Source organism: Bos taurus, chromosome 11 (assembly GCF_002263795.3).
Source record: "Bos taurus isolate L1 Dominette 01449 registration number 42190680 breed Hereford chromosome 11, ARS-UCD2.0, whole genome shotgun sequence".
NCBI lineage: Eukaryota > Metazoa > Chordata > Mammalia > Artiodactyla > Bovidae > Bos > Bos taurus.
The window spans coordinates 4,682,008-4,706,190 of NC_037338.1; the positions used below are offsets into that span (position 1 = coordinate 4,682,008).

At 45.8% G+C, this 24,183-nt stretch overlaps 1 protein-coding gene across 6 annotated transcripts in view; it reads right to left on the reverse strand.

The window, feature by feature from the left end:
- AFF3 (ALF transcription elongation factor 3) overlaps positions 1–24,183 on the reverse strand; it is a 631,738-nt gene that overhangs the window by 24,274 nt on the left and 583,281 nt on the right. For all 6 annotated transcript variants that reach the window (XM_059891654.1, XM_059891653.1, XM_059891652.1 and 3 more), the window contains 5 exons: positions 22,901–23,025; positions 17,038–17,239; positions 14,860–14,981; positions 3,695–3,758; positions 56–192 (listed from right to left, as the gene is read on the reverse strand). In XM_059891654.1, coding sequence (XP_059747637.1) covers positions 56–192; positions 3,695–3,758; positions 14,860–14,981; positions 17,038–17,239; positions 22,901–23,025 — 650 coding nt within the window. The remainder of the gene's footprint in view (positions 1–55; positions 193–3,694; positions 3,759–14,859; positions 14,982–17,037; positions 17,240–22,900; positions 23,026–24,183) is intronic.

Consider the following 24,183-nt stretch of genomic DNA (forward strand, 5'->3'; position numbering starts at 1 on the left):
TATTCTTCCCTCCACCTCCCTGCTCCACCCTCTTGCAAGAAAATGCAGTGCTTACCTGATGAGCTCAACTGTCTCTGAATACATGGTGTAAGGAGATTTGGACTCCATGGGGCCCTGTTCCATGGCATTTCCACACTCAATGAATGACAAGGCTGCTTCTGCATAGTTCAGAGCCTTTCCAAACTTTTCCACCTGATTGAGAGTGAACAGTATCTTCCTCAAGAAGAGTTTTTCAAACAGCGTTGTCACAAAATCTATATACTTTATTTGAGAAACTCGACTGTAAAGTTCCAAACTCTTGCGAATGGAACCCAGAAAAAGTAGAAATAGGGTAATTCCTTCTCCAGTTATTTTCACAGATTCCTGCTGGTTTGGGGCAAGTGAGTGAATGGTTAAACAGAGTTACGCCAAATCCATACCACAATCAGAACTGCACAGAACTTCACAGCTGCTTTAATTTCTATTGTCCTCTCTCTTAACTCCTAATGGTCAAATCAACTTCACTCCTTGGTCCTTGCTGTTGTGCTCAATATTGATACATGTGTAAGCTGATGGGTCTGACTCTATGTAAGAGTTTTCACATTTTCATGGTATACTCCCACTTGGACAATTTAAGGCCTTGGTTATTACCTTTTACACTGTGACACGTATTAGGATGGCCAAAAAGTGCATTTGGGTTTTTCTGTAACATCGTACAAAAAGAAAAAAAAACAACCCAAAGCAAACTTTGTGGCCAACCCAATACCTCTCCACGCCTCCGTGTAGTCATGGATTTTCAGTTGTTTCATGAATAGGACCTCGCCCTAAGGGAGAGGAAAGACAGGGAGGGGAGGCACAGCTCAAGGAATGGCATCAGTTTGGAGACAATGCTGAGCATCAATAGAACTGATTTGGGAGGATTTGTTGCTGTTTTTTAGTTGCTAAGTCCTGTCCAACTCTTTTGTGACCCCATGGACTACAGCCCACCAGGATCCTCTGTCCATGGGATTCTCCAGGCAAGGATACCGGAGTGGGTAGCCAATCCCTTCTCCAGGGGATCTTCCTGACCCAGGAGTTGAACCTGTGTCTCCTGTATTGCAGGTGGGTTCTTTACCGTCTGGGCCACAGGGGAAGCCCTTGTGGGGAACCGTCTAAACTTATGTTAATCTTTCCCTATATCAGCTTTACATTCTTAAGTTCTCATAAATCTAAATGTACACATCAGATTCATGGTTCCGTACATTCTTACTCTTGATGGATAGCACATTCTAAATTGGGATTGGATAATCTCCCAGGTTTTCAAACATTCATTCATCAAACAAAACAGAATTACAGAGACTCTTAACTACTGACCTTGCCTCTAAAAAAAAAGTCTTGCCTCTAAAAAAAAAAAACCCTCTCATTATTCATGATACTTTAGGAAACGGAAATGTAAGGTAAAACTCTGTGTTAGCAAATCAAAAATTTAAACAGCTTTAACCCTAAGAAGAGTCTTTCTTGGCAGTGCTTTTAGACTAAGGAAGTCATTTCTTTCAGCAAGTATTTCCTGAAGTACCCGATTCTGTGTGATTTGCAGTTGACACACAAAAGCTCTTTCTAGGAACATGTATTTAGAGAGAAAAAAATTGTGCACTCATAAGACAGCTCAAAGTGCAAGGGAGTCCATGATTAACTAGTGAAATGCAAAGGAGTCCAGTGCCAAGGGAGGGCAGGAGGGAGCAAGTGACGGGGCACAGGGCGGCTGGGGGGCCTCCAGGAGGAGACCTGCAGGGACCCGGAAGGTGACCCAGGAAGGAAAAGCATGATCTGGCGGAATCTGGGGAGGACACTGAAGGAGTGAGTGTGCACGACAGTGAGAGTGTGTATGTGTGAGACACTGTGAGTGTGCCCTCTGCAGGTGCAAAGCCCACTGGCTGGCACAAGTCAGGTGTGCTTACAGGCGGCAGGGGCCAGTGTGGTTGTAGCACAGTGTCACTGGGAAAGGCCAGGCTGGGCAAGGTGACACGGAGTGAAGAATCCTGGTAAACTTTGGATGATTCAGGCAGGCAACTTCCTGCTTTAAAATTCAGTGTGACCATGCACTGGCATCTACTGGCAACCAGACCTCTCCACCACAGACGTCCCCAGACTTTTTGGCCCCAGGGACCAGTTTTGTGGAAGGCAGTCTTTCCAGATGAGTCGGGGGATGGTTTGGGGACGATTCTCATAAGGAGTGCACAACCTAGATCCCTTGAACTTGCAGTTCACAGCAGGGTTCACACTCCTAAGAGAACAGAATGTTGCTGCCGACCTGCAGGAGGCAGAGCTCAGGCAGTGAAGTGAGCGATGGGGAGCAGCTGAAACACAGACGAGGCTTTGCTTGCCTACCACTCACCTCCTGCTATGCAGTCTGGTTCCTAACGAATCACAGACTGGTAGTGGTCTGTGGCACAGGGGTTGGGGACCCGTGCTCCATCAGACTGTGGGATTGTGAGGATAAGATCTCTACCTCCTACTTCCCTTCTGTATTTTCTGATACTCTGTGACTATTTCCCTGGTATACCAGTGGACCCAGGCAGTGAGCTGCATACTAATAACTGCTTGGTGGGCAACCTCAGTAGCATTGAGGAGGGTGAGGTTATAGTTTATGCATCTGCAACCCTGGAAGAATAATACTCTGAAGGTCATTTGAGAGTCCCTTGGAGATCCAACCAGTCCATCCTAAAGGAGATCAGTCCTGAGTGTTCATTGGAAGGACTGATGTTGAAGCTGAAACTCCAATACTTTGGCCACCTGATGTGAAGAACTGACTCTTTGGAAAAGACCCTGATGCTGGGAAAGATTGAAGGCAGGAGGAGAAGGGGACAACAGAGGATGAGATGGCTGGATGGCATCACCAACTCAATGGACACGGGTTCGGGTAAACTCTGGGAGTTGGTGATGGACAGGGAGGCCTGGTGTGCTGCAGTCCATGGGGTCGCAAAAAGTCAGACACGACTGAGCAACTGAACTGAACTGAAGGTCATTTGAGATGCCTTACTCATCTCTAGTTCCCTGATTTCAGTTATGAACACTGGAGGGGAGCGGAACTGAAATGACCAGGGAAGAAGGGGTCCTTTAGGATGAGATTTTCAGACGGGACAACCATATGATCTCTTACAGAAAAAAATCAGAAGTTTTATATCTCTTGCCTGAAGGCGTTAAGCTTTCCCAAATAAGAAAACTTACTCTTTGAAAACATCAAATCATAGTAACTTTACTGTCTTATGTGTGTGTAATAGTTTCTTGGTTGTCCAGTTTCAGAGGAAGTATTTATTTTGGCAGGTACACATGAAGAACAACAAAAGTCTTTTTGAAAAGGGATTTGATCCTGGGACCAAGCCAAGGACTGGACAGGCTAACAAGGGAGAAAAATGCAAACCTTTTTTTCTTTTAAGGAAAAAAACAAGACAAAAAAAACTACCACCCACTGACTCCATTGCCTCTGGTTCCCATTCAAACTTTAGGACTAAATTGAAATATTTGTTTATCCAGGGCTTCCTCCAAGTCAGACATTATTAGTTGAGGTCATAATTTATTGGGCCATGAGCACTGGATTATATAAACACTTCTGCATTTAACAGACCCAGCCATCCTTGTAATAGATTTTATAATTACCCCGGCTATGCTGCCCCAGCGATGAAGCTGCAGTACAAACGCAATTTGGAGGAACAGATCTGGAGAGAAAAGGTCTTACCATCGCATCTGCTTTATGCTTCATTCGCTTAGCTTCTTGCATAAAATAATCTGCACTGCGTGGCCTACAAGGAGAGAGTGACACGAAACATCATTACTGTGCAAGTGTAAGATCTTCAGCGACGATTTTTTCCTTTGCTCAAACTTGAACCACAATTTCAAGACTCTGCTTAAGATGGAATCAAGTATTTTTTTTTTTTTTTTTGCATTTCCAAACTACTGCCTGTATGTAAAAGACCACCATTATATTGCTCTTAAGTTACCAATTCAAAACATGCTCAATATATGTAGATAAATATATACATGTTTATGGTTATTTTTTAACATGGATCCCCAGTGCCTAATTTGTACATCAGATTTTTTTTATCTCATGGTTAAGAAAATGCAAAATCTTATTTCACATGCTGCTGCTGCTGCTAAGTCGCTTCAGTCGTGTTTGACTCTGTGCGACCCCATAGAAGGCAGCCCACCAGGCTCCCCCGTCCCTGGGATTCTCCAGGCAAGAACACTGGAGTGGGTTACCATTTCCTTTTCCAATGCACGAAAATGAAAAGTGAAAGAGAAGTCGCTCAGTCGTGTCTGACTCTTAGCAACCCCATGGACTGCAGCCTACCAGGCTCCTCCATCCATGGGATTTTCCAGGCAAGAGTACTGGAGTGGGGTACCATTGACTTCTCTGAGACATTTACATAAAACAATCCACTTTTGATATAAAGATGGCAAAGATATAATAATTGTAAAGATGTGCATAGATGTGTGTATTTGTCTAGCCTTATGAAAATCGGTGTTGTTTGTTTGCATAACTGGTACCTAAAGTTGTATGTGTCTCTATAATTATTTTAATGCTTTGCAGTGAGAAATGAAAAGAGGTGATACCGGAATGATTACATTCCAGTTGTATTGAAGCTAATTGTAAAGTGATGTCTACCTTGTCACAGTGCAAATACGGCTTGTATTCTCTTGAGTTCTGATTAGCTGGCTGGTAAACATTTAACCCCAGGCATGGGCATTATTAAAGCAATAACCCGACTCTGTTGCAAGATGAAGGTAATTCATCCAGAGACGAATCTGAGAGTGTGAAATGACCCTAAGTTACATAAAACCACTCATCAGACAGCACCTTTAAGTACTTCATCAGGTGGATTTTTAAACATCTACATAGTTTAGGTACCATCAGTATAAACGTTTTGTGTATTATGGGTCTTTATGTAATCAATAAACCTGACCTATTCATGAATACTCAACATAAGGCACCACGCCCTGAATGAGAGATAAGATGTTAGTAGTGATAGTAATCATACACTGTGTAGTCTGTTTAACACACTTATTTTGAACTGCCTTCTTTCAGATTCTAATGGGTCTTTTTCCATACTACAATATTAGGTAGCCAGGGCATCCTTTTATTCTAAGGGGTCAAAATGCTTAAAAAAATCACACAAATCGTGTCAATGACATTACCATCCAAAACTGTGATCCTCATTTGAAAGGTTTAATCATCAAACAAAGGCACAAACCAGGATCAAAGCAAATACTTTAATCTTGGGTCACAAATCACAGAAGCAAGAGAAAGACCTTGGTTTTCTGTCTCTTCTTCCCCATAAAATATCGTCAGCACTTGTGGTAACACGCTGGGAATATTTAACTTTCCCAACGAGGAAACAGGAACGCGGCTGCAGGGCCCCCCTTACGTGTATGATGAAACCCCCGTCTCTGGGTCATGATCCCTTCATGTTTTCCCGGCCACGCAGGCCTGAGCCCTTCCTTTCATCCTGACGGATCTGCATGGGTGGGTGAAGCCTATGGGTTCCCTCAAAGGAGGGCCCAGCTTCGACCACCTCTTCTTTCTCCAATTTATCTCCTCTATGTTTATTCCATTTGAATGACGTTTTGGTTGCTTTTCATGGTGGTTTATTCTTCTTTGTCCACAGATTGACCTTTGAATGCGTACTGGCTATCTGTTGGGTCTTTGATGCCAACTCTGGCAATTCACATTATTTTTGTTCTTATTTTTTAATAGACTGTCAAGTTTTCTGAGCAGTTTTAGGCTCAGAGCAAAATGAAGTGGAAAATACAGAGTCCCCATAAACCAGTCGGTACACGTGCACAGCCTCCCTTACTACTAACACCGCTCAGTTGAGCAGCCCATTTGTTACAATTGATAAACCTAAACGGAGTGACTTCCTTGATGGTCCAGTGGCTACGACTCAAAGCTCCCACGTCAGGGGGCCCAGGTCTGATTCCTGGTTGGTGAACTAGATTCCACATGCCATGACCAAGAGTTTTCATGCTGCACGAAAAGATCCCACATGCCGGCACAGTCAGATTTAAAAAAAAACCTAAACTAACACGTCATTATCACCTTAAGTCTGTAGTTTACATTTGGATTCACTCTTGGTGTGGCACATTCTATGGGTTTTGAAAACTGTTTGATGACACATATCCACCATAACAGCACCACACAGAATAGGCTTACATCTTAAAAATCCTCTGCAATATTTTTTGTCTTTTTGCGGAACGCCCCAGAACAGAAGACCAGATCTACCGCTAGCTAGAAGCCAGGTCTGACTCCTGAGTTCAGATGGGGTCCCGCAGCCTACCTGTTCAGGAAAGGAGCTCCCGTACCTCCATCCACTTCCTCCCTGCTGTTATCACTTGCTATGAACGCTTCCTTGTCAATATCCCCTTCTTTCCTCAAGGACCACATCCACCCAGGTCCAGGCTTTCATTACCTCTCCCGGCCTCGAGTTTCACTCCTGTCCCATCTCTCCTGAGCTTTATAACTCTTGAGCAATGTTTGTAAAACATGGCTTTCATTATATATCACCACCCTACTCACAGATCTAAAATCAAACTCCAGAGCCTCTGAAATGGAATCTCAGTTCTGGTCCTTAGTAATCTTGCCTAACCCTCTTCACTGCATTACTTACTCACCAAGTCCCTCAGCCACAGTGAGTGGTGTCCTCACTGGCTGGTCAATGTTTCAGCACTGTTTTAGAAGCCCTTCTCTCCTCCCTAGAACACCCTCCTCTCTGCTCCTTCACTAAATGCTTACAGTGAGCCAGATGTTGCTTGTCTCTCAAATTCTCAGGCCCTAAGGCCTTTTTGCTGGGAAAGATTGAAGGCAGGAGGAGAAGGCAGCAACAGAGGATGAGATGGTTGGATGGCATGACTGACTCAACGGACATGAGTGTGAGCACACTCTGGGAGATGGTGAAGGACAGGGAAGCCTGGCGTGCTGCAGTCCATGGGGTCGCAAAGAGTTGGACATGACTTAGTGACTGAACAACCACAAAAGGCCTTCTTGGTAATTTTGGTTCATGCTCGGCTATGTCTCTCCTGATCTCAGATACCACTTCTTGTTCACACTTCGCTTCCAGGCATTTAATTACCTTCTGAGCTGTCCCGGGCTGCAGTCATTGCGTGTGTGCAAGTTGGCAGCTGGAATATTTTCAGTGTGGGCTCTGCCGTAGACCTCTTTGATCTTTCCCACCTTGTTGTAGGTACATGGTGGAAGAGAAATGAGTCCCCCGTGCATTCACATTTCGAGTTTAGAAGAGAGAGAGTGTGTTGGCTTCTGATGGGGTGCAGCCTCAAAGCCAACAAGCCAGAGAACATCTCCATGGCAACCTGATATTCTCTGCATCATTATCTGTCCCACACTCGAGTAGAGGAGTTTGGTCATTTTTCTCTTGCCCTCTTTTTTGTAGACCTTGTCACTGACAGATCATCATTTTTTTCAAACGCATTTTGTTTTCATGAAAGAATTCTGGCAATAAGCCAAGGCATCTTCGTTTTCACTAGCCTTTTAAGTTATCCCCAGGGTGGCAGTGGCCTCGAATTCCCCATATGGATACAGCCATCAGTGCTGTTTTTATCTGTAGTGTGTAAATGTATTCTTTAAACCTGAGATGGAGGCTGAGTCACAGACTCTCACAATAGTGTATGTGAATAACTAACACACCTATTTTCTGACTGTATCACAGGAGCGACAACATTAACCTGAGATGCTGAAGAAACGTACTGTCAGGGCCTATTCAGGAACACGTGAGAATTCTCATCTTTGCATCTCACTGCACTGAGTCACTGAAGACTGCCTGCTGGTTGGCCCTTTTTTTCCCTCTCAGGTGATTTCTAGAGTGTTGGTTCCAGGTCAGATCATTATAAAGGCAATTGGATGATGGGACGTCACCCAGATTGCCCGGCAATGCCATGGACACGTGCTGTCAGGAAGGCATCACTCTGGTGGTGACCTTCAAGTCAGCAGGAAGAGAAAACTGTCGTCACCACCGTGGCAGCTCCAGAATATAAGACTGCAGAGGCACTAAAATGAAACCTGATTATCTCAGTGTTCAAACCAATTTTTCCTTGAGTCTTTTTTCTTTTTAAATGTGGAAAACCTAGAGTCTGGCTTTTTATTATGATAATAACATTCTTCACATTGTTTCTCAGGGTGATGGTATGTGATGCTAATCCGTGAGAAAGCCTAAGAAAAGTACAGTTAAACATCATGCATGTGACTGACCGCATCTCCGGGGCTCTTCAGAACCTGGGCTTGGAGCATCTAAAAACCTAGGCTGAGCCACGTGCATCTCTGTTACAAGAGCTCTTGGCTCTTGTAAGTAATGTGAGCACTGGATCCAGAGAGCAGGGTCCTCCTCTCCCCCCAGCGCCCCCACCAGCACACACGTGACCTCAGTTCTAAGCAGCAGTGGGTCTGAGCCACCCTCCCGTTTCTGCTGGCGGGAGTATCGCAGCACCCTGACGCTTTGTTCTCCTGCGTGACCGAGATGGAACCGAATGCTCTCCCACGGACAGGCTGGCAGGCAGCTTTCTGGGACTCCTATTTCCGTGAGACGCCCGTTACCCACCACCCCCCCAACCCGGCAGAGCCAGCCTGTTTTGTGAAAACTGGCAGAGACGGAGAGACTGACGTGTCTGAACAAACAGGTTCCCTGGCACCGCACAAGTCGAGATAATTTTCTTAGGAAGTTGGAATCCAAATCAGACAACGAGGCAACTGCACACCAAATGAATTCATCATCTGATAGCCTGTCAGCCTGTCATCTGATAAGTCCTGGAGGTGTTACCATGGCCCAAGCTGTGAGGTTCTTTTTTCCCTAAGAAGAACGTGTAAGAAGTGGAGGAACTGTTTCCCACGCACTAAATGAATGCTGTGGATGAGGGCACTTCATAGCCAGGGGCCCCAGTGCTGCCATTGGCTTTATGAGCGCTTCCAGAAAGAAGTGAGAAGGCTGCTTACAGCTTCCCTAGTGATTCAGACAGTAAAGAATCTGCCTGCAATGCAGGAGACATGGGTTTGATCCCTGGGTCAGGAAGATCCTCTGGAGAAGGGAATGGCAACCCACTCCAGTATTCTTGCCTGGAGAATTTCATGGACAGAAGAACTTGGTGGGCTATAATCCATGGGGTGGCAAAGAGTAGGACATGACCGAGCAACTAAGCACATTAGCTTTTAAGCACAAGGATTCAAATGCAGCTTTTGTTTCTATGTTCTTGATGTTGGCTGGGACCCCTAAATCTCTGGCTTCTCAGAAACACCAACGATGACTCATCGTGTCTCCTACAGGTCACAGGCTCTCACAGGAGGTTCCTCTCTCGGCCACACTTAGAAAATAACACACGCTTTCCAGGACATGCAGGTTAAATGTGGCAGGTTTTTGTCATTCTATCATAAGCAGCTTTCTGTTTAAGTGTAAATTCATCAATTTGATTGCTGTTCTTCTCCAGGTGTCACAGGTAAGACAAAATCATCTTACAAAGCCCTTCAAAGGATCAGAGGGCTCAGATTTCAATCAGAATGATCTGAAAGGCCTTGTCCGCCATTCTTGCCCTCCCAACCTCTGGCCAAATTCTTTTGTTCCTTCTTTCTCTCTGTTTGGACTAAAAACAAACAAACAAACAAAAAAAACCTTGGCTGAGAGGGATTTCATAAGGGAAAAAATTCCATATGAAGAAAGAAAGGCACAGGAATGGTATTATCAGGAAGGGTGGGGTCCAGCTTTGAAGCAACGGGAAGCAGGGGGGCCCTTCGGGAGGGGAATGGTCACGGCCAGCCCACCACGGGAGTGCCTTGCCTTGATCTAATATCACCTAGGTAAGGATTTCAGTTGGGGTCCTTTGAATAAATCACCTGACCTTTCACTTACAGGAGTCTTCCATCACCTATAAAATTAAAATCCTTTCAGCTGTAAGAATGCTGAGTATCTTACATCACAAGCGCCAACTTCGTCTTCCTGACCTGCCAGCCACATGGCACAGGTCGCGGCTTCAGCATCACGTGGCGAGGGAGTCTTTTCTTGGCGTCTGGAGGTTTCAGTAGCTGGGCTCCTGTAATTGATGCCACGGGGACAGATGGGGCGTTCGGAGGCTTGGCTGAACGTGACGATCGTCCTTGTGAAATGTGGGCAAGAGTCGTCACATCCTTCTGGAAGCGGCAGGCAGGTTGGCACTCGGGGTTCTCTGGCTCCCTGGCACAGCAATATGGCACGGGGGAATGGAGGCCAAGCGCTTCACCATCAGCTGTGCTCAGATGTCTGCACCGAGGCTTTCGTGACACAGCTGTTCCCTAGATTTTCCCCCGCCAAGAACTCTCCTGTCACTGATGACACCAAGTGATTCATAGCTCATGGCTTTGCACTGATAAGATCAGTTTCTAGGCTTTGGGTTGAATGAAGTGCTGTCACTCATGGACATAAATTCCTAACAGATTTTTGAAACAAAAGTTTGGTAATCATACCAGTGTCGCAAATAGTTGGACACGACTGAAGGATAGGGCCGCAAAGAGTTGGACACGACTGAAGAGACTTAGCACGCACACTCACGTCTGACTCTTTGCAACCACATGAACTGTAGCCCAGCAGGCTCCTCTGTCCATGGGATTCTCCAGGCAAGGATACTGGAGTGGGTTGCCATTTCCTTCTCCAGGGGATCTTCCCGACCCAGGGACCAAACCCTCATCTCATGTGTCTTCTGCATTGCAGGTAGATTCTTTACCCACTGAGCCATTGGAGAAGCCCCATCATATTTAAAATGGATAACCAGCAAGGATTACAGCACAGGGAATTCTGCTCAGCGTTATGTGGCCGCCTGGATGGGAGGGGAGTCTGGGGGAGAAGGGACACAGGTCTATGGCTGGCTGCCTCCCTTTGCTGTTCACCTGAAGCTATTACAAGGTTGTGAATCTGCTATTCCCTAATACAAAATAAGAAGCTTAAAAAAAAAAAACCAAAACCCTGTTGATGAGTGAAAGTGGCACACAGCTAAACGTCAGGGGAGGAGGAGGTGCAGTCATACTGCCTCCCATCTGAGCCTGCAGGACAGGCTGATCTGGATCACATTTTTAAAATAAGTAATTCTGTTCAGTTCTATCTGCATTCTGAAGGCACCACCTGGTACCTGCTGAATTGGTAAGTAACCTCGGAAAAGGGGCTGGAAGCCTATGAATTTAAATTGACTTGCCTGTAGTAATTCCTTACATTCACGGAAAAAAGAAAAAGAAAAAAAAGATGCAGGCACTACCCCCTGTCCCCGCCAGACAGGCTTCCCTAGTGGCTTAGATGCTGAAGAATCTGCCTGCAGTGCAGAAGACCTGGGTTTGATCTCTGGGTTGGGAAGATCCCCTGGAGGAGGGCATGGCAACTCACTCCAGTATTTTTGCCTGGAGAATTCCATGGACAGAGAAGCCTGGCGGGCTACAGTCCATGGGGTTCCAAAGAGACGAACATGACTGAGCAACCAGCATTTTCAACCCCGCTCCCCCAGAATGTTATTCCATTTAGGGTCATTCAACAGTTGTTACTGGAGTCCCTGCTGAATTCTGCCTGTTGTCTGAAAGGCGTGTTTATTCAACCATTAACGAGTATTTATAATGTAAAAGGATGAGTTTACTATTTTTTTTTAAAGCTACAGGATGCAGCTCTGAAAGTGAAATGACAGGATGGCAACTGTTACTTTTGGGAATGCAATAACTGGATTTCTATCAACTCGAAATCATTTTGGTGCTAATTCTCTAGTTCTTTCTTTCCTTCTGGTGGTCTCTCTTTGTTCATGTCACTGCCTGTTGACACCTCCAGTGAGGAGAAGTCAGGAAAGTGACAGGAGCCAGGTCATGGTCCTTGAAGCTTGTGCAGAGCGGAGAGAAAGCAGGAGGCTGGAAATTGTGATCGCAGAGGAGTTTCCTAGAGAGGCCGCCCACGTACCGCCATCTTCCCTGAATTAATAACTGAATGAATGAAGCATATACCCCCACTCCCGCCCTGGGACCTCAGCACACACCAGCTGAACACTTTACACACTTTTAGGTGACTTCCTAGCCCAGTGATCTCTTAAGACCCATATTTTTATTGTTCTGAGGGAGAGACAGTGCCTGCTGTTGCTTTTCAAGCTTGAAGAATTTCCCCACGATTTTCTCAGTTCAGTGGCTGAGTGGCTGTTGGAGCCGCGTGTTTCTTTTACTGTCACGGATTTCAAATCAGTTGGGACACATGGCAATTGGAAGATGTCTCTCTCTCCATATGATGGGTATGTAAGAGGGCTTTTCAAAAATTCTATCTATATCCATAAAAGGAGAAACAGTTTGATTGTAGCTGTCAGCCAGAAAAATCACAGTTTGCTAATGGGAAGAATGCATGATAACAGCCTCTTGGTTTGATACAGATAGGGACAAAATTACATTAGCCGCCGTCCCAGCAGATTGAGAGACATTTCCTCTTGTAAACAGTCCAAGGAGCTGCAGGTCCAAGTAGGACCATTTAGCTGTTGCTGTTTTAGACTTAGTTTTCTGGTCTATGCATTGGAAAACGCCTTACATGTTAATTTCCCATATGTGTGTGTTTAAACACCACGCCCTTGATATGTTTGATGCTCCGGGTACCTTACTGTGGAATGTGTGTGTATGCTCACTTTGTTAGACTATGACAAAGGCTTAGTCTTCCTCTTCTTCCTTTTGTTCCCTATCACCAGATCTTTCATAATATCTGCACTATTCTTTTTTTAAATTTATTTTTCATTGACTATGGCTGATTTCCAATGTTAATTTCTGCTGCACAGCAAAGTGACTCAGTTATGCACATAGGTATATTCTTCTTTATACTCCTTTCCACTATGGTTTATCCCAGGATAGAGAATATACTTCCCTATGCTATACAGAAAGATCTTGCTGTGTATCCATCCTATATACACTAGTTTGCCTCTCCTAACCCCAAATTCCCAATCTATCCCTCCTCCTCAGCAAGCTTCTTGAGATGAATAGGGGAGGTTTGGGACCCAAAGCCTAAGCAAGCTTGGTTTGAATGATGTACAGAGCCACATTTCCATTCTTATAAAGACTTGACCTATAAGACAAGTATAATCGTTTTTCATTCCTCAAGGAACTGAGTTTCAAGCTGAAGGATACAGAGGCTGACCCATCTGTATAGTAACTACTTTATCTTCAATTTGTTTCTTAATATTAGGGACAGCATCCTTAATTACCTGTGGCGGATTCATTTTGATATTTGGCAAAACTAATACAATTATTTAAAGTTTAAAAATAAAATTAAATTAAAAAAAACATCTATTATAAGATGAAAATCAAAAGATACCTACATCTTCCAAATGTAAATTTCCATATTGTCATTAAACACAATTCCAACTGCCTTTTTTTTTATTAACGGTTAAAGCTCCCTTTGAACAATTTACACCCCCAAACACTAATTATATATGGAGTTGACTGTTGGATTGGATTGCACTCCCATTACACACCCCTCACCCTGGGGATTAATTACCACTTCTTTGGCTGCCCAGGGCAGTGAGATGAGGGAAAGGGGAGCTGGAGAGGGTCAGGGGAGAATGTGTGTGGGGTTGAGTGCAGTGTGATCACAGGAAGAGGAGAAAAACACACGTTCCCCTGGGCCACCCTTACACTTTACTAAACTCAGTCATCTGGGACTGTGTTCAATGAAGGAACAAAGAATCTGGATTTGCCTCTCAATCCCCGAAGTCTGTCTCCTCGTTAGCTTAATGAGGTCCACGCATGGCCTGAGGAAGACAACTTAGTATTCCTGTTTCCCAGACATGAAGAAACAGACCTTGTCTACACTCTTGGTAAAGACAGGATGGGAGAGAAGGCTGGGAGGAAGATGAGGGTGGAAGAGACAGCTTTCACCTCTCCAGGTGGTCGCTCTGAGAAGAGGCCATCTTGCTGGGTCTCAGGGGCCCTGCCAGGAGACCAGTGTCATGACTCACTTTTTCTGATTAGGAAGCAGGGACTCCGAGACGTTTAGCAGCATTTTGGTTTTTGACTGTGGGTGGGGTGCGTGGTTTCCAGTCTGTCCCCTCAGCTGGACAGTCAGCAGTCAGAGGGCAGGGGGGTCTCTCACTGGTGTCTGCTAGTCCCCGCTGGGGATTTAAGGGCGTGCCTCCCACAGATACACAACTGTATGCTTGCTGAACAGCTGAAGTTGAAAATGGGATTCAAGCCAAACTCTTGAAACCATATCTCCTGCTCTCGAGGCTTGTCCTTGACACATATTTTTTTCCCTAAGAGCCTAAATACTTTTCAGTATCATTTTATCATTTGTCATGTGTCGTTTTCGGCATCTCCCGAGCATTCCAGGATGCTATATTTATTCATGTTCTTCTTTTGTTTCTCCTCCTCTTAAGTTGATGCTGGGAATGAAATACTTGGGTTTTGGCACTATGATGGGGGGATGGATGACAGGATATTTTTTCCTGTATAAGAATTATTTACACTTTTATAAAGACTATAGCAGTTTAGAGAACAGAAAGCTTTCAGGAGTAAATCACCATTTTTCTTTGCCTGTTACAGTTTACAAAGACAGAAATGCCTCTTTCTGGTAGCATACAACCCCAAATGCAGGTGCTCGGAAATATAAGACTCCTTGATGCCGTTTGCCTTAGATTTCTGGCATCCTGGGTACAACCGTGATAGCACTGGCTGTTCCATTCATTCAAACCACTCCCCGCCAAGGGCTCAGGGGGTGCACTCAGCAATGTCCTTTGAAAGGGTGACATTTAACTGACCGGGTCACATGCCAGAAATGGCCACACTATGGCTTATATGTGTCTAATATGTAGACACATATAAACCATCTTCCCGTTCCCACTTATCTGGCCTTCCCCATATCAACAAGACTCCACACTTACATATCGTCGAAGATGAGTTTCTGCCTCTTGCAGTCCCGGTGGCCGTTGGAGCCTGGAGACCAGGGCTCTGTCTGCGGCCGTGACTTGTGGAGAATGTTTTCGGAATTGTTGTGAGCCGCTTTCTAGGCAACAAACACACACAGCCGCCTTTGAGAAACTGGCCCTCTGGCTGAAGGAGTCACCCGTTAGAATTGCTTGGGTTCTAGGTTAGGCGTGATAGCGTTTTTTGTTTCGATTAAGAAAGAGAAATACATGCATTTCAGGTCTCAGGCTGCAAGCTTTTACGTGTGTGGTCAGATGTCATCTGCACGGCAACATCACCAGGGAGGTCTTAGTCTTGCTCTCACACATCCAGATCCTGAACCTGCCGGGGCTCAGACGGCTACTGCGCGTGCAGGCTCGGGGCTTAGGGCTCAGGCTCCTATGACCCACGGTTCTCCAAACTGACTGCATCAGAGTCACCATTAACACACAGACAGCTGAGTGCCACCGCCAGCATCTCTGTCTCAGTAGGTCTGGGGAGGGCCTGAGAACATGCATTCTGCACAAGTTTCAGAGTGCTGGTCTAGGACCTGAGCTCTCAGAACCACTGAGCTGTGTTTATCCTTCACGAGAGGTTCAGGTCATAGACTGACTGGTTCTTATCAGCTGTCTGTGATGAACAGGAAGAGCCGAGTGGTATCGCAAGAAATTATTTAAAATGTGTTTTAAAAGGGAACACTATCTGGGGAAAAATTTAAACATCCTTTTTTTTTTTCTCCCCCTGGAGATACAGATATTTAAAGAGAACCTACTGTGTGCTGATCATTTGGATCATAAAACACCCTGTCTTTGGTTAGGACATTCAAATGGATTCCTCTGAAGTAGTTAAAGCAGAGTGGATACCAGTGCTTCTTTAAATATGGGCTGATTTTATGTGCGGATCAAGCCTCTTTGTTATGAGAGCCTCTAGGACTCTGGGCATTTCCTTTTTGGCACGCAGAAGAGTAAATTACGGATGTGTGTGAACCCTAGTCTAAGCAGCTCTCCTCAGCTCGACTGTAAGCTTGCTGCAGGCAGAGACTGAATCTGTTAGATCATCAATGCATCTCTATTGCTTAGCAGAGTGCCTGGGACACAATAAGTACTTCCTTGATAAACACCTGTTCACTGAAAGAAGGTCGAAATAAAGTCTATAATTGGTTAAACATTCCCTGCACATCATAGTTGCTTGTGATAGAAGGATCTAGAGGCAAAGAGAAGTTGTGTTTGGTTTAAAATTTGAATTGCTTGCTTTTTTATTTCCGATTTTCCTAATATGATCTTCTCAGATTCTTGTATCCTAGAACTCAAGAGAACTGCTCTCAAATGAGGGTGCCTAAGAGGCTTAGTTTCCTGATGGTTCAGTAAGACTGAGGCTCTTGCTGGACCTTAACAATTTTTTTTTCCTCTTTGAGTCACCAGAGAAAGCATGAAATGCTGCCTCCCCTGTTTGTTTGCAGAGTCCTAATGCCAAGTCTCATTTCTCCCTGCCTCACAAAGCCCTGCTGGTTTTGAGAAGCACAGTGGGGAGAGTTTGAAATTAAATAAAGTACTTGGAGGATGCACAGTTCAGGGATGCCCACTCTTAGAGAGTGTCCGTAAAGAGGAACTCACATGCAGTGTGAGTGTCCCTAGGGGTGGAGCCGGGTCCATTTGGGCCCACGGGGAACGCAGGGTGTTGGAATCACCCTTGATAAGGTCACTAGAAGAGGAGGGGTGGCGACAGTCTCACACTGGACACCACCTTGGTGACCTTGGGCGGCAGGGAGCCCTGCAGCCTTGGCCTTGAGCTCCAATCCCAGGCTTGACTCTGCCCCAGGGCAAGAAAGATATCAAACGTAAAGACTGTTTGGCCCTAGACTCCCAATTTACTTTGTCATGGGAGAGTGACGTTAGGGCTGTTTCTTTTCAGAATGGAAAATGAGGTCCTCCAAAGAGGTTCCTAAGCAGAAGAGGCTTAAAATACCGCCTCTTTTTCTTCTGCGACAGCCTATGCGAGAGGCAAAGGGCAGCTCTTGCTGGGTCTTCCCAGAGCAGCATTCAGGGCTGCCTTGTGGGGCCTTGAGCTGGAGTTTAGACCGAGCTGGGTTACAGGCAGAGTAAGGGCTGTGCTGGGTTTCATTTCTGTTTCAACTGGGACAGGAGGCATCAACCTACCGTGAGGTCCGCGGCGTGGCTCTGCAGCTGGCTCTCTGCCTTATGCTTTTTGCTGGAGGAGGTGGAGGTGAACAGACCGTTGCTGTTGGATCTGCTGGAGGAAGTCAAGTCCTCGCCGGAGAATTTGTGTTTAGATGCGTCGGAGAGGGGTGAGATGGGCGACCGGAGCACTTTTTCATTTTTATTTATTGGTATTGCCAAGCTGAGAAAGGAAGTCACAGTAATGGAATGTCACACACTCAGCACAGGGGAAGGAAAATGTTTTATATATGACCCAAACCTCCCATTTAAAACCTGCTGGTAGGAAGACGTTTACTGGGAATTCTTCTGCCAGGAAACAATTTTATGGCATTAGGGCTGTAACAAACAACAAACACATTTTGTTCATTGTTTCTTTACTTATTCTCCAAGAATTAAGAGTAATTCTGGAGCTAAACGACTAAGAATAATACTCTCACTTCCCAAGTTTTTCATCTAAGGATCTCAAAATACACAGCAAACCACTTACTGTTTTCCTAACAAGTGCAAGCAGCAGGTAATGGGAAACTCAGTTAAATGATACATGAGATCTCTACTTCCAAAAGGACTTTTGCTAACACCTGCTGCTGCTGCTGCTGCTGCTAAGTCGCTTCAGTCCTGTCTGACTGTGCAACCCCAGAGACGGATGCCCACCAGGCTTCCTCGTCCCTGGGATTCTCCAGGCAAGAACACTGGAGTGGGTTGCCATTTCCTTCTTCAATGCATGAAAGTGAAAAGTGAAAGTGAAGTTGCTCAGTCATGTCTGACTCTTAGCGACCCCATGGACTGCAGCCTACCAGGCTCCTCCACTGTGGGATTTTCCAGGCAAGAGTACTGGAGTGGGTTGCCATTGTCTTCTCCCTAATTATCACACGGAGAATAACACAATCGCAGAATAATCAAGCATGAAGCCACCTTCCAATTGTTAGGCAACCAGGCATTGATGAATACAAAGAACTGAAACAGTCTTTAGAAATGACATTTTCTGATTTCTACTTCCTTATTTTACCTTCAAAACTATTGTCTATGCCTGAATATACATCCCAGTGGACCATCACAGAAGGGAGTCACTTATATCTGGGTCTTTACAATGTATGTAATGCAGATAGGGCTCTCTCTATTACTTCACTTTGAAACAAAGAGTAGGAAGACACATTAGCCCAAAATGAACTCAATCATTGCTAACTTGGGATGGTTCTAGAAGTCACCTGGTGGAGTCAGGTAATGTAAGGTAAATTCATCGGACAAAGAGTTAGTCATTATCCCTGCATTTATGACTTCTTAATTGCATGTGTTGGCTATCACTGCAAACAAGCCCTTAAAGTCACTTCTTATTTTTTAAGCAATATCCTTAGTTGGTGGTCACAGTGTAGAAATTACAAATGTAGGCCTCTAGAACAAATGAGAAACCAAGATGCTTAATGCTATGCAAACACATTTGTGTAGGGAGAGAATTTCTGATGACAGCTTTCTGGTTTAAAAAGCACTGTGCACCCAACAACTTAGAAGTGAGAAGCTGTGTTCTAGAAAACTGCCTTGGGCGAATCAGAAGTAGCTCAGCCAGTGAGGACGAAACACTGAAGCTCAAGATGGATGTTAACTGTCTGAATGTAATGGTTTCTCGACACATGAGTAAAGAAACCCTATTTCTAAGTCTCTATTATTTTACATACAGTACTCAGGTGGTGCTGTAGTGGTAAAGAATCCACTTGCCAATGCTGGAGACATAAGAGACGCAGGTTTGATCCCTAGGTCGGGAAGATCCCCTGGAGGATAAAATGGCAACCCACTCCAGTATTACTGCCTGGAGATTTCCATGGACAGAGGGGACTGCTGGGCTACAGTCCATAGGGTTGCAAAGAGTTGGACCCGGCTGAATTGACTTAGCACGCATGCACTCAGTTCAGTCCAGTCGCTCAGTAGTGTCAGACTATTTGCAACCCATGGACTGCAGCAAGCCAGGCTTCCCTGTCCATCACCAGCTCCCAGAGCTTGCTCAAACTCATGTCCATTGAGTCAGTGATGTCATCCAACCATATCATTCTCTGTTGTCCCCTTGTCCTCCTGCCTTCAATCTTTCCCAGCATCAGGGTCTTTTCCAGTGAGTCAGTTCTTTACATCAGGTGACCAAAGTATTGGAGCTTCAGCTTCAGCATCAGTCCTTCCAATGAATATTCAGGACTGATTTCCTTTAGGATTGACTGGTTTGATGTCCTTGCAGTCCAGGGGACTCTCAAGAGTCTTTTCCAACACCATAGTTCAAAAGCATCAATTTTTTGGTGCTCAGCTTTCTTTATGGTCCAACTCTCACATCTATATATGACTACTGAAAAAACCACAGCTTTCACTATATGGACCTTTGTTGGCAAAGTAATTTCTCTGCTATCTAGGTTGGTTATAACTTTTCTTCCAAGGAGCAAGTGTCTTTTAATTTCATGGCTGCAGTCACCATCTGCAGTGATTTTGGAGCCCAGGAAAATAAAATCTGTCACTGTTTCCATTGTTAAACCATCTATTTGCCATGAAGTGATGGGACCGGATGCCATGCTCTTAGTTTCTTGAACACTGAGTTTTAAGCCATGTACTACATGATTTTATTTTTTTTTTAAAGACTTTTTGATGTGGACCATTTTAAAAGTCTTTATTGAATTCATTACAGTATTGCTTCTGTTTAATGTTTTTTTTTTTCTTCCTGCCACAAAGCATGTGGGATCTTAGCTCCCTGACCAGGAATGAACCCACACCCCCTGCATTGGGAAAGTGAAGTCTTAACCACTGGACTGCCAGGGAAATTCCTACATTATTACATGATTTTAAACACTTGTAGGAAAGGAAATTATTATATTAAATATTGTCAAGCACACACAATCTTTTCTTCTTCATCATAAGTTTATCTATTGAAGTTGACCAAAGTAATTTTGAAACATTGTTGGGATCATGTCTTTGGGACATGCGATTACCATATATATAGAATTGTCTTATTACACTGGTACAGCTTGACAGAGGTAATCACAATTTCAGAAACACACAGACCACTTTTCCTAGAAAAATTCAAAGCTCTTTCATCGCGGCATTGAGTCCCTACTTAATGTAAGTGAAACTATCAGAGCCAGTAGGCTCTGCCAAGCAAAGGGTCTGGAGCAGGAGTCCCTAATCTTTTTGGCATCGGACCAGTTTCAGGGAAGACCATTTTTTCACGGGCCAGGACCAGGAGCAGGGATGGTTTTGGGATGATTCAAGTGTATTACATGTAACTGTGCACTTTATTTCTATTATTATTACATCAATTCCATCTCAGATCTTCAGGCATTCAACCCCGGAGATTGAGGACCTCTGCTTTTATCCTGGGGTCCCTGAACTTGCATGGAAAAGAAATGACATCTTCACTTTCATTAACCTCTCACTGAAACGGAACATTTCCTTTAATGATGAACGAAGGCAGGAATCCAGACGAGTGGTTAGCAGGAGTACTGCTAGCAAAACCTGTGACTGTGTCACCGATGGAAACCACAGATATTTGCATGTCATATCGGTTGTTGCAGGCATCTTCAGATATGACTTAGACTCATCACTACGAGCAATTACAGCAGTTACTAGAGCCAGCAGACAGGTTATTTAAGGCATCAACAAATAAGCACATGTGTAACTCAATCACACATTTAAAAGACACTTTGGAGCCACATTTTCTCCTTCCATATGTGCGCAGTGTTTTGGGACACTGTCTGCTGGGCACAGAGGACTGCGGGCTTGGCCAGCTTCTCGTTGCTGCTCCTCCTCAGTCAGACCTTCCAGAGCCCTAGTCCTTCCCCAAGGTGATTCTAACACTGCAGCCGCCTGTGCGCGGGTGCCTGGGCTCTCTAATTTCCTCTCCGGGTTTTAGTACTGCTCTACATCTTCTCCTAACCTTTCAGTTTACATTTTTATGTGTTGCACTGAAACATTAATCTCCCCTTAAAAATTCTATGTACACAGTCGGGGAGAGTGAAGAGTGTCTGAGCAGAGGGAAAGTGGTTTCTGAGCTGTGCTGTTTCTAAATGGAAAGAGCTTCTATGACTGATGATGAGCTCCTCGCTTGTAATAAATATCCGGGGCCTTGCTTTGCCAGGAAGCTGTTTGTCATGGAGGGGAGTCAGCACCATGCAGGTCCCTCTGGAACCCCTTTGAGGAGGGGCTGTTTCACCTTGGAGACCCCGATCTTGTCTGTCACCACAAATTCAGCGCATAGCCAGGATCTTTAGGTGTGTTGTATTAAGAGTCTGTTTATTACATCTGCGTGATAAGCTTAGTGTTCTCATGACTCTTAATTCAGTTTTTTGGGTCTCCTCGGTGGCGCTAGTGGTAAAGAACCTGCCCACCAATTCAGGAGACATAAGAGACGTGGGTTCGATCCCTGAGTTGGGAAGATCCCCCTGAAGGAGGGCATGACAATTCACTCCAGTATTCTTGCCTAGAAAATTCCATGGACAGAGGAGCCTGGTGGACTACAGTCTATGGGGTCACACAGAGTCGGACACTGCTGAAGTGACTTGGCACACAGGTAGAATTCAGTTTTTAAATGTTCAGAGTGGAGGGTGTGTTTTTGAAAGGATAGAATGTTCTACAGCTGGTAACTGGCCTTTTGTTACAAAGAAGCACGGCTGCTGCCCCTGGAACTGCGACAAGCAGCACACGCCCAGGCGTGCTGGTGCAGCTTGTGTGTGTGCTTAGCCACTCAGGCGTGTCCGACTGAGACCCCATGGACTGTAGCCCGCCAGGCTCCTCTGTCCATGGGATTCTCCAGGAAAGAGTACTGGAGCAGGTTTCCATGCCCTCCTCCAGGGGATCTTCCCAGTTCAGGGATCAAACCCAGGTCTCCCTCATTGCAGGAGGATTCTATACTGTCTGAGTCACTAGGGAAGCTCAAGAATACTGGAGTGGGTATTAACTATCCCTTCTCCAGGGGATCTTCCCAACCCAGGAATTGAACCAGGATCTCCTGCACGGCAGGAGGATTCTTTACCAGCTGAGCTACCAGGGAAGCCCACACCAAGGGAAGCAGGTCTGCAAGAGACAGGCTGGGACCCTGGGATCCTCTGCTTCAGCGCTTGCACCTGGACACATGTCTCCTATAGCAACAAAATACAAAGCAATCCTAAAGGACTGAGGGCTTCCCTGGTGGCTCAGACGGTAAAGAATCTGCCTGCAATGCAGAACCAGGGTTCCATCCCTGGGTTGGGAAGATCCCCTGGAGGAGGGCGTGGCAACACATTTTAGTATTCTTGCCTGGAGAATCCCCATGGACAGAGATCTTGGTGGGCTACAGTCCATGGGGTCGCAAAGAGTTGGACATGACTAAGTAACTAAGCACAGCATAAGGGACTAAAAGCAACAGTGAGCATGTGCAGTTGGAGCAAATTATGAACCACAAGATACAAAAAGACCAAAAACCCAACTGCCAATTTTGAGGAACCGGGAGCAAAAGCAGGTCCTGTGCACGCGCCGTGCACACAAGACCAACAAAGCGGGTGGGCAGACCACCTAAGTCCGCCTCCGGCGTGACCCCTGGACCCACAACTTCCCTCCTCACATTTAAGGAATGCGCTTGCCCCCATCAGAGAGCGAGCAAGGGAAACTGTTACTTTTTCCTCACTCCTTCAAGCTGCAGCCTGAGCCCCAAGGAAGCCTTGGCTGAATTTCTCCTCTGGCCTCTTATCAATTTCTATTGATTAAGGAGTCCAAGAACCCTGGTCTGGACACCCAGAGCAGAGAAATCATTAAAAAAAATCTGACTCTCCCCCTGCAAACACGTGCCTCTCAGACCCAGGCACGCCTCCACCAACCCTTGCTTTTGCAGGAGCGCACGTACCTGTTGATGTTCATGCTGCAATGATTTGCAGACAAAGTACTGTTGGCAGAGGCGCTCAGTCGTGAGGCGCTCTCCCTCTCTCCCGGGGCCTTCTTGATCTCCCTGTAATCGTCTTCGTTGTCACACTGTATGGAAAGAAGCAAAAACCAATCAGCTTCGGACTTCGAGGGATCGCGGTGAGCTCCCATCTCACCAGCTCGCGGCTTCTTTGGACAAGCTCCTGAGCACCAACACGATGGCAGCACTCTCGGCCCCGGCCTTGGTTCCCCGTCAGCTCCTCCTCGAATAAGGACGAAATCTGTCGTTTTGACTACTGACAGCTTACTGAGAGGAAAAAGTGTGACACCGGGATCAAACTGCAGGAGGGAATATTGTGATGGATGAAAACCGCTCAACCAACGGGCTGGATTCTACCCTCCAAAGAAGACCTGCGCTAGAGTCTCACTGGAGCTTCAGCATCCCTTTCTCTGGCATTTCTTGGTACCCAAACAAAGTATAGCAAGCGACCTGTCCTGCACTTAATGCTGTAGGAGCAGTGACAAGCTCAGGCTTTTCTTCTGAAATTCACGGCCTTGAAGGATCTTTTTATAAAACAGCAGTTCGACTGGATTGTTTCCACGATTGTATTTAACTTTAGACGCGTAATAGGTGTGACGCAGGCCTCCCCGGTGGCACTAGTGGTAAAGAACCCACCTACCAATGCGGGAGACACAGGAGACTCAGGTTCAATCCCCGGCCTGGGGAGGTCCCCTGGAGGAGGGCCTGCAACCCACTCCAGTCTTCTTGCCTGGAGAATCCCATGGACAGAGGAGCCTGGTGGGCTACAGTCCATAGCGTCACAAAGAGTCAGATGCGACTGAAGCAACTTAGCACAGCACACACGCAGGGGTAATGCACATGCACTCAACCAACTTCTCTTGTTGCTGAGATCGCAGCAACACAGCAGAGACATTCAGGATTCTCAGCGGTGTTTCCAGGAGACGGACACTGGTACTAAAGATAGAAAGACTTTGACCTTCTCTTTCTGGCTGGGATGTCAGCCTCTGGAGGAGGGACCACAGATGCTCACGTTGAAACTGTGCCCCATGGATGATCCGAGCCAAAGCTCTGAACCCCCTAGTTTGGGCCCCTAGGGCTCCGGCAGGGCTAGACTCTGCACCCTGGGCAGCCAGGTCTATGATGTCCCACCTCCCACACCCGCAACTGGGGGCTTCACAGCCCGGATGATGAGTAACGAGCACTGTGCACATGTTCTTCCCTTCTCTATGCATGTTGACCTATGT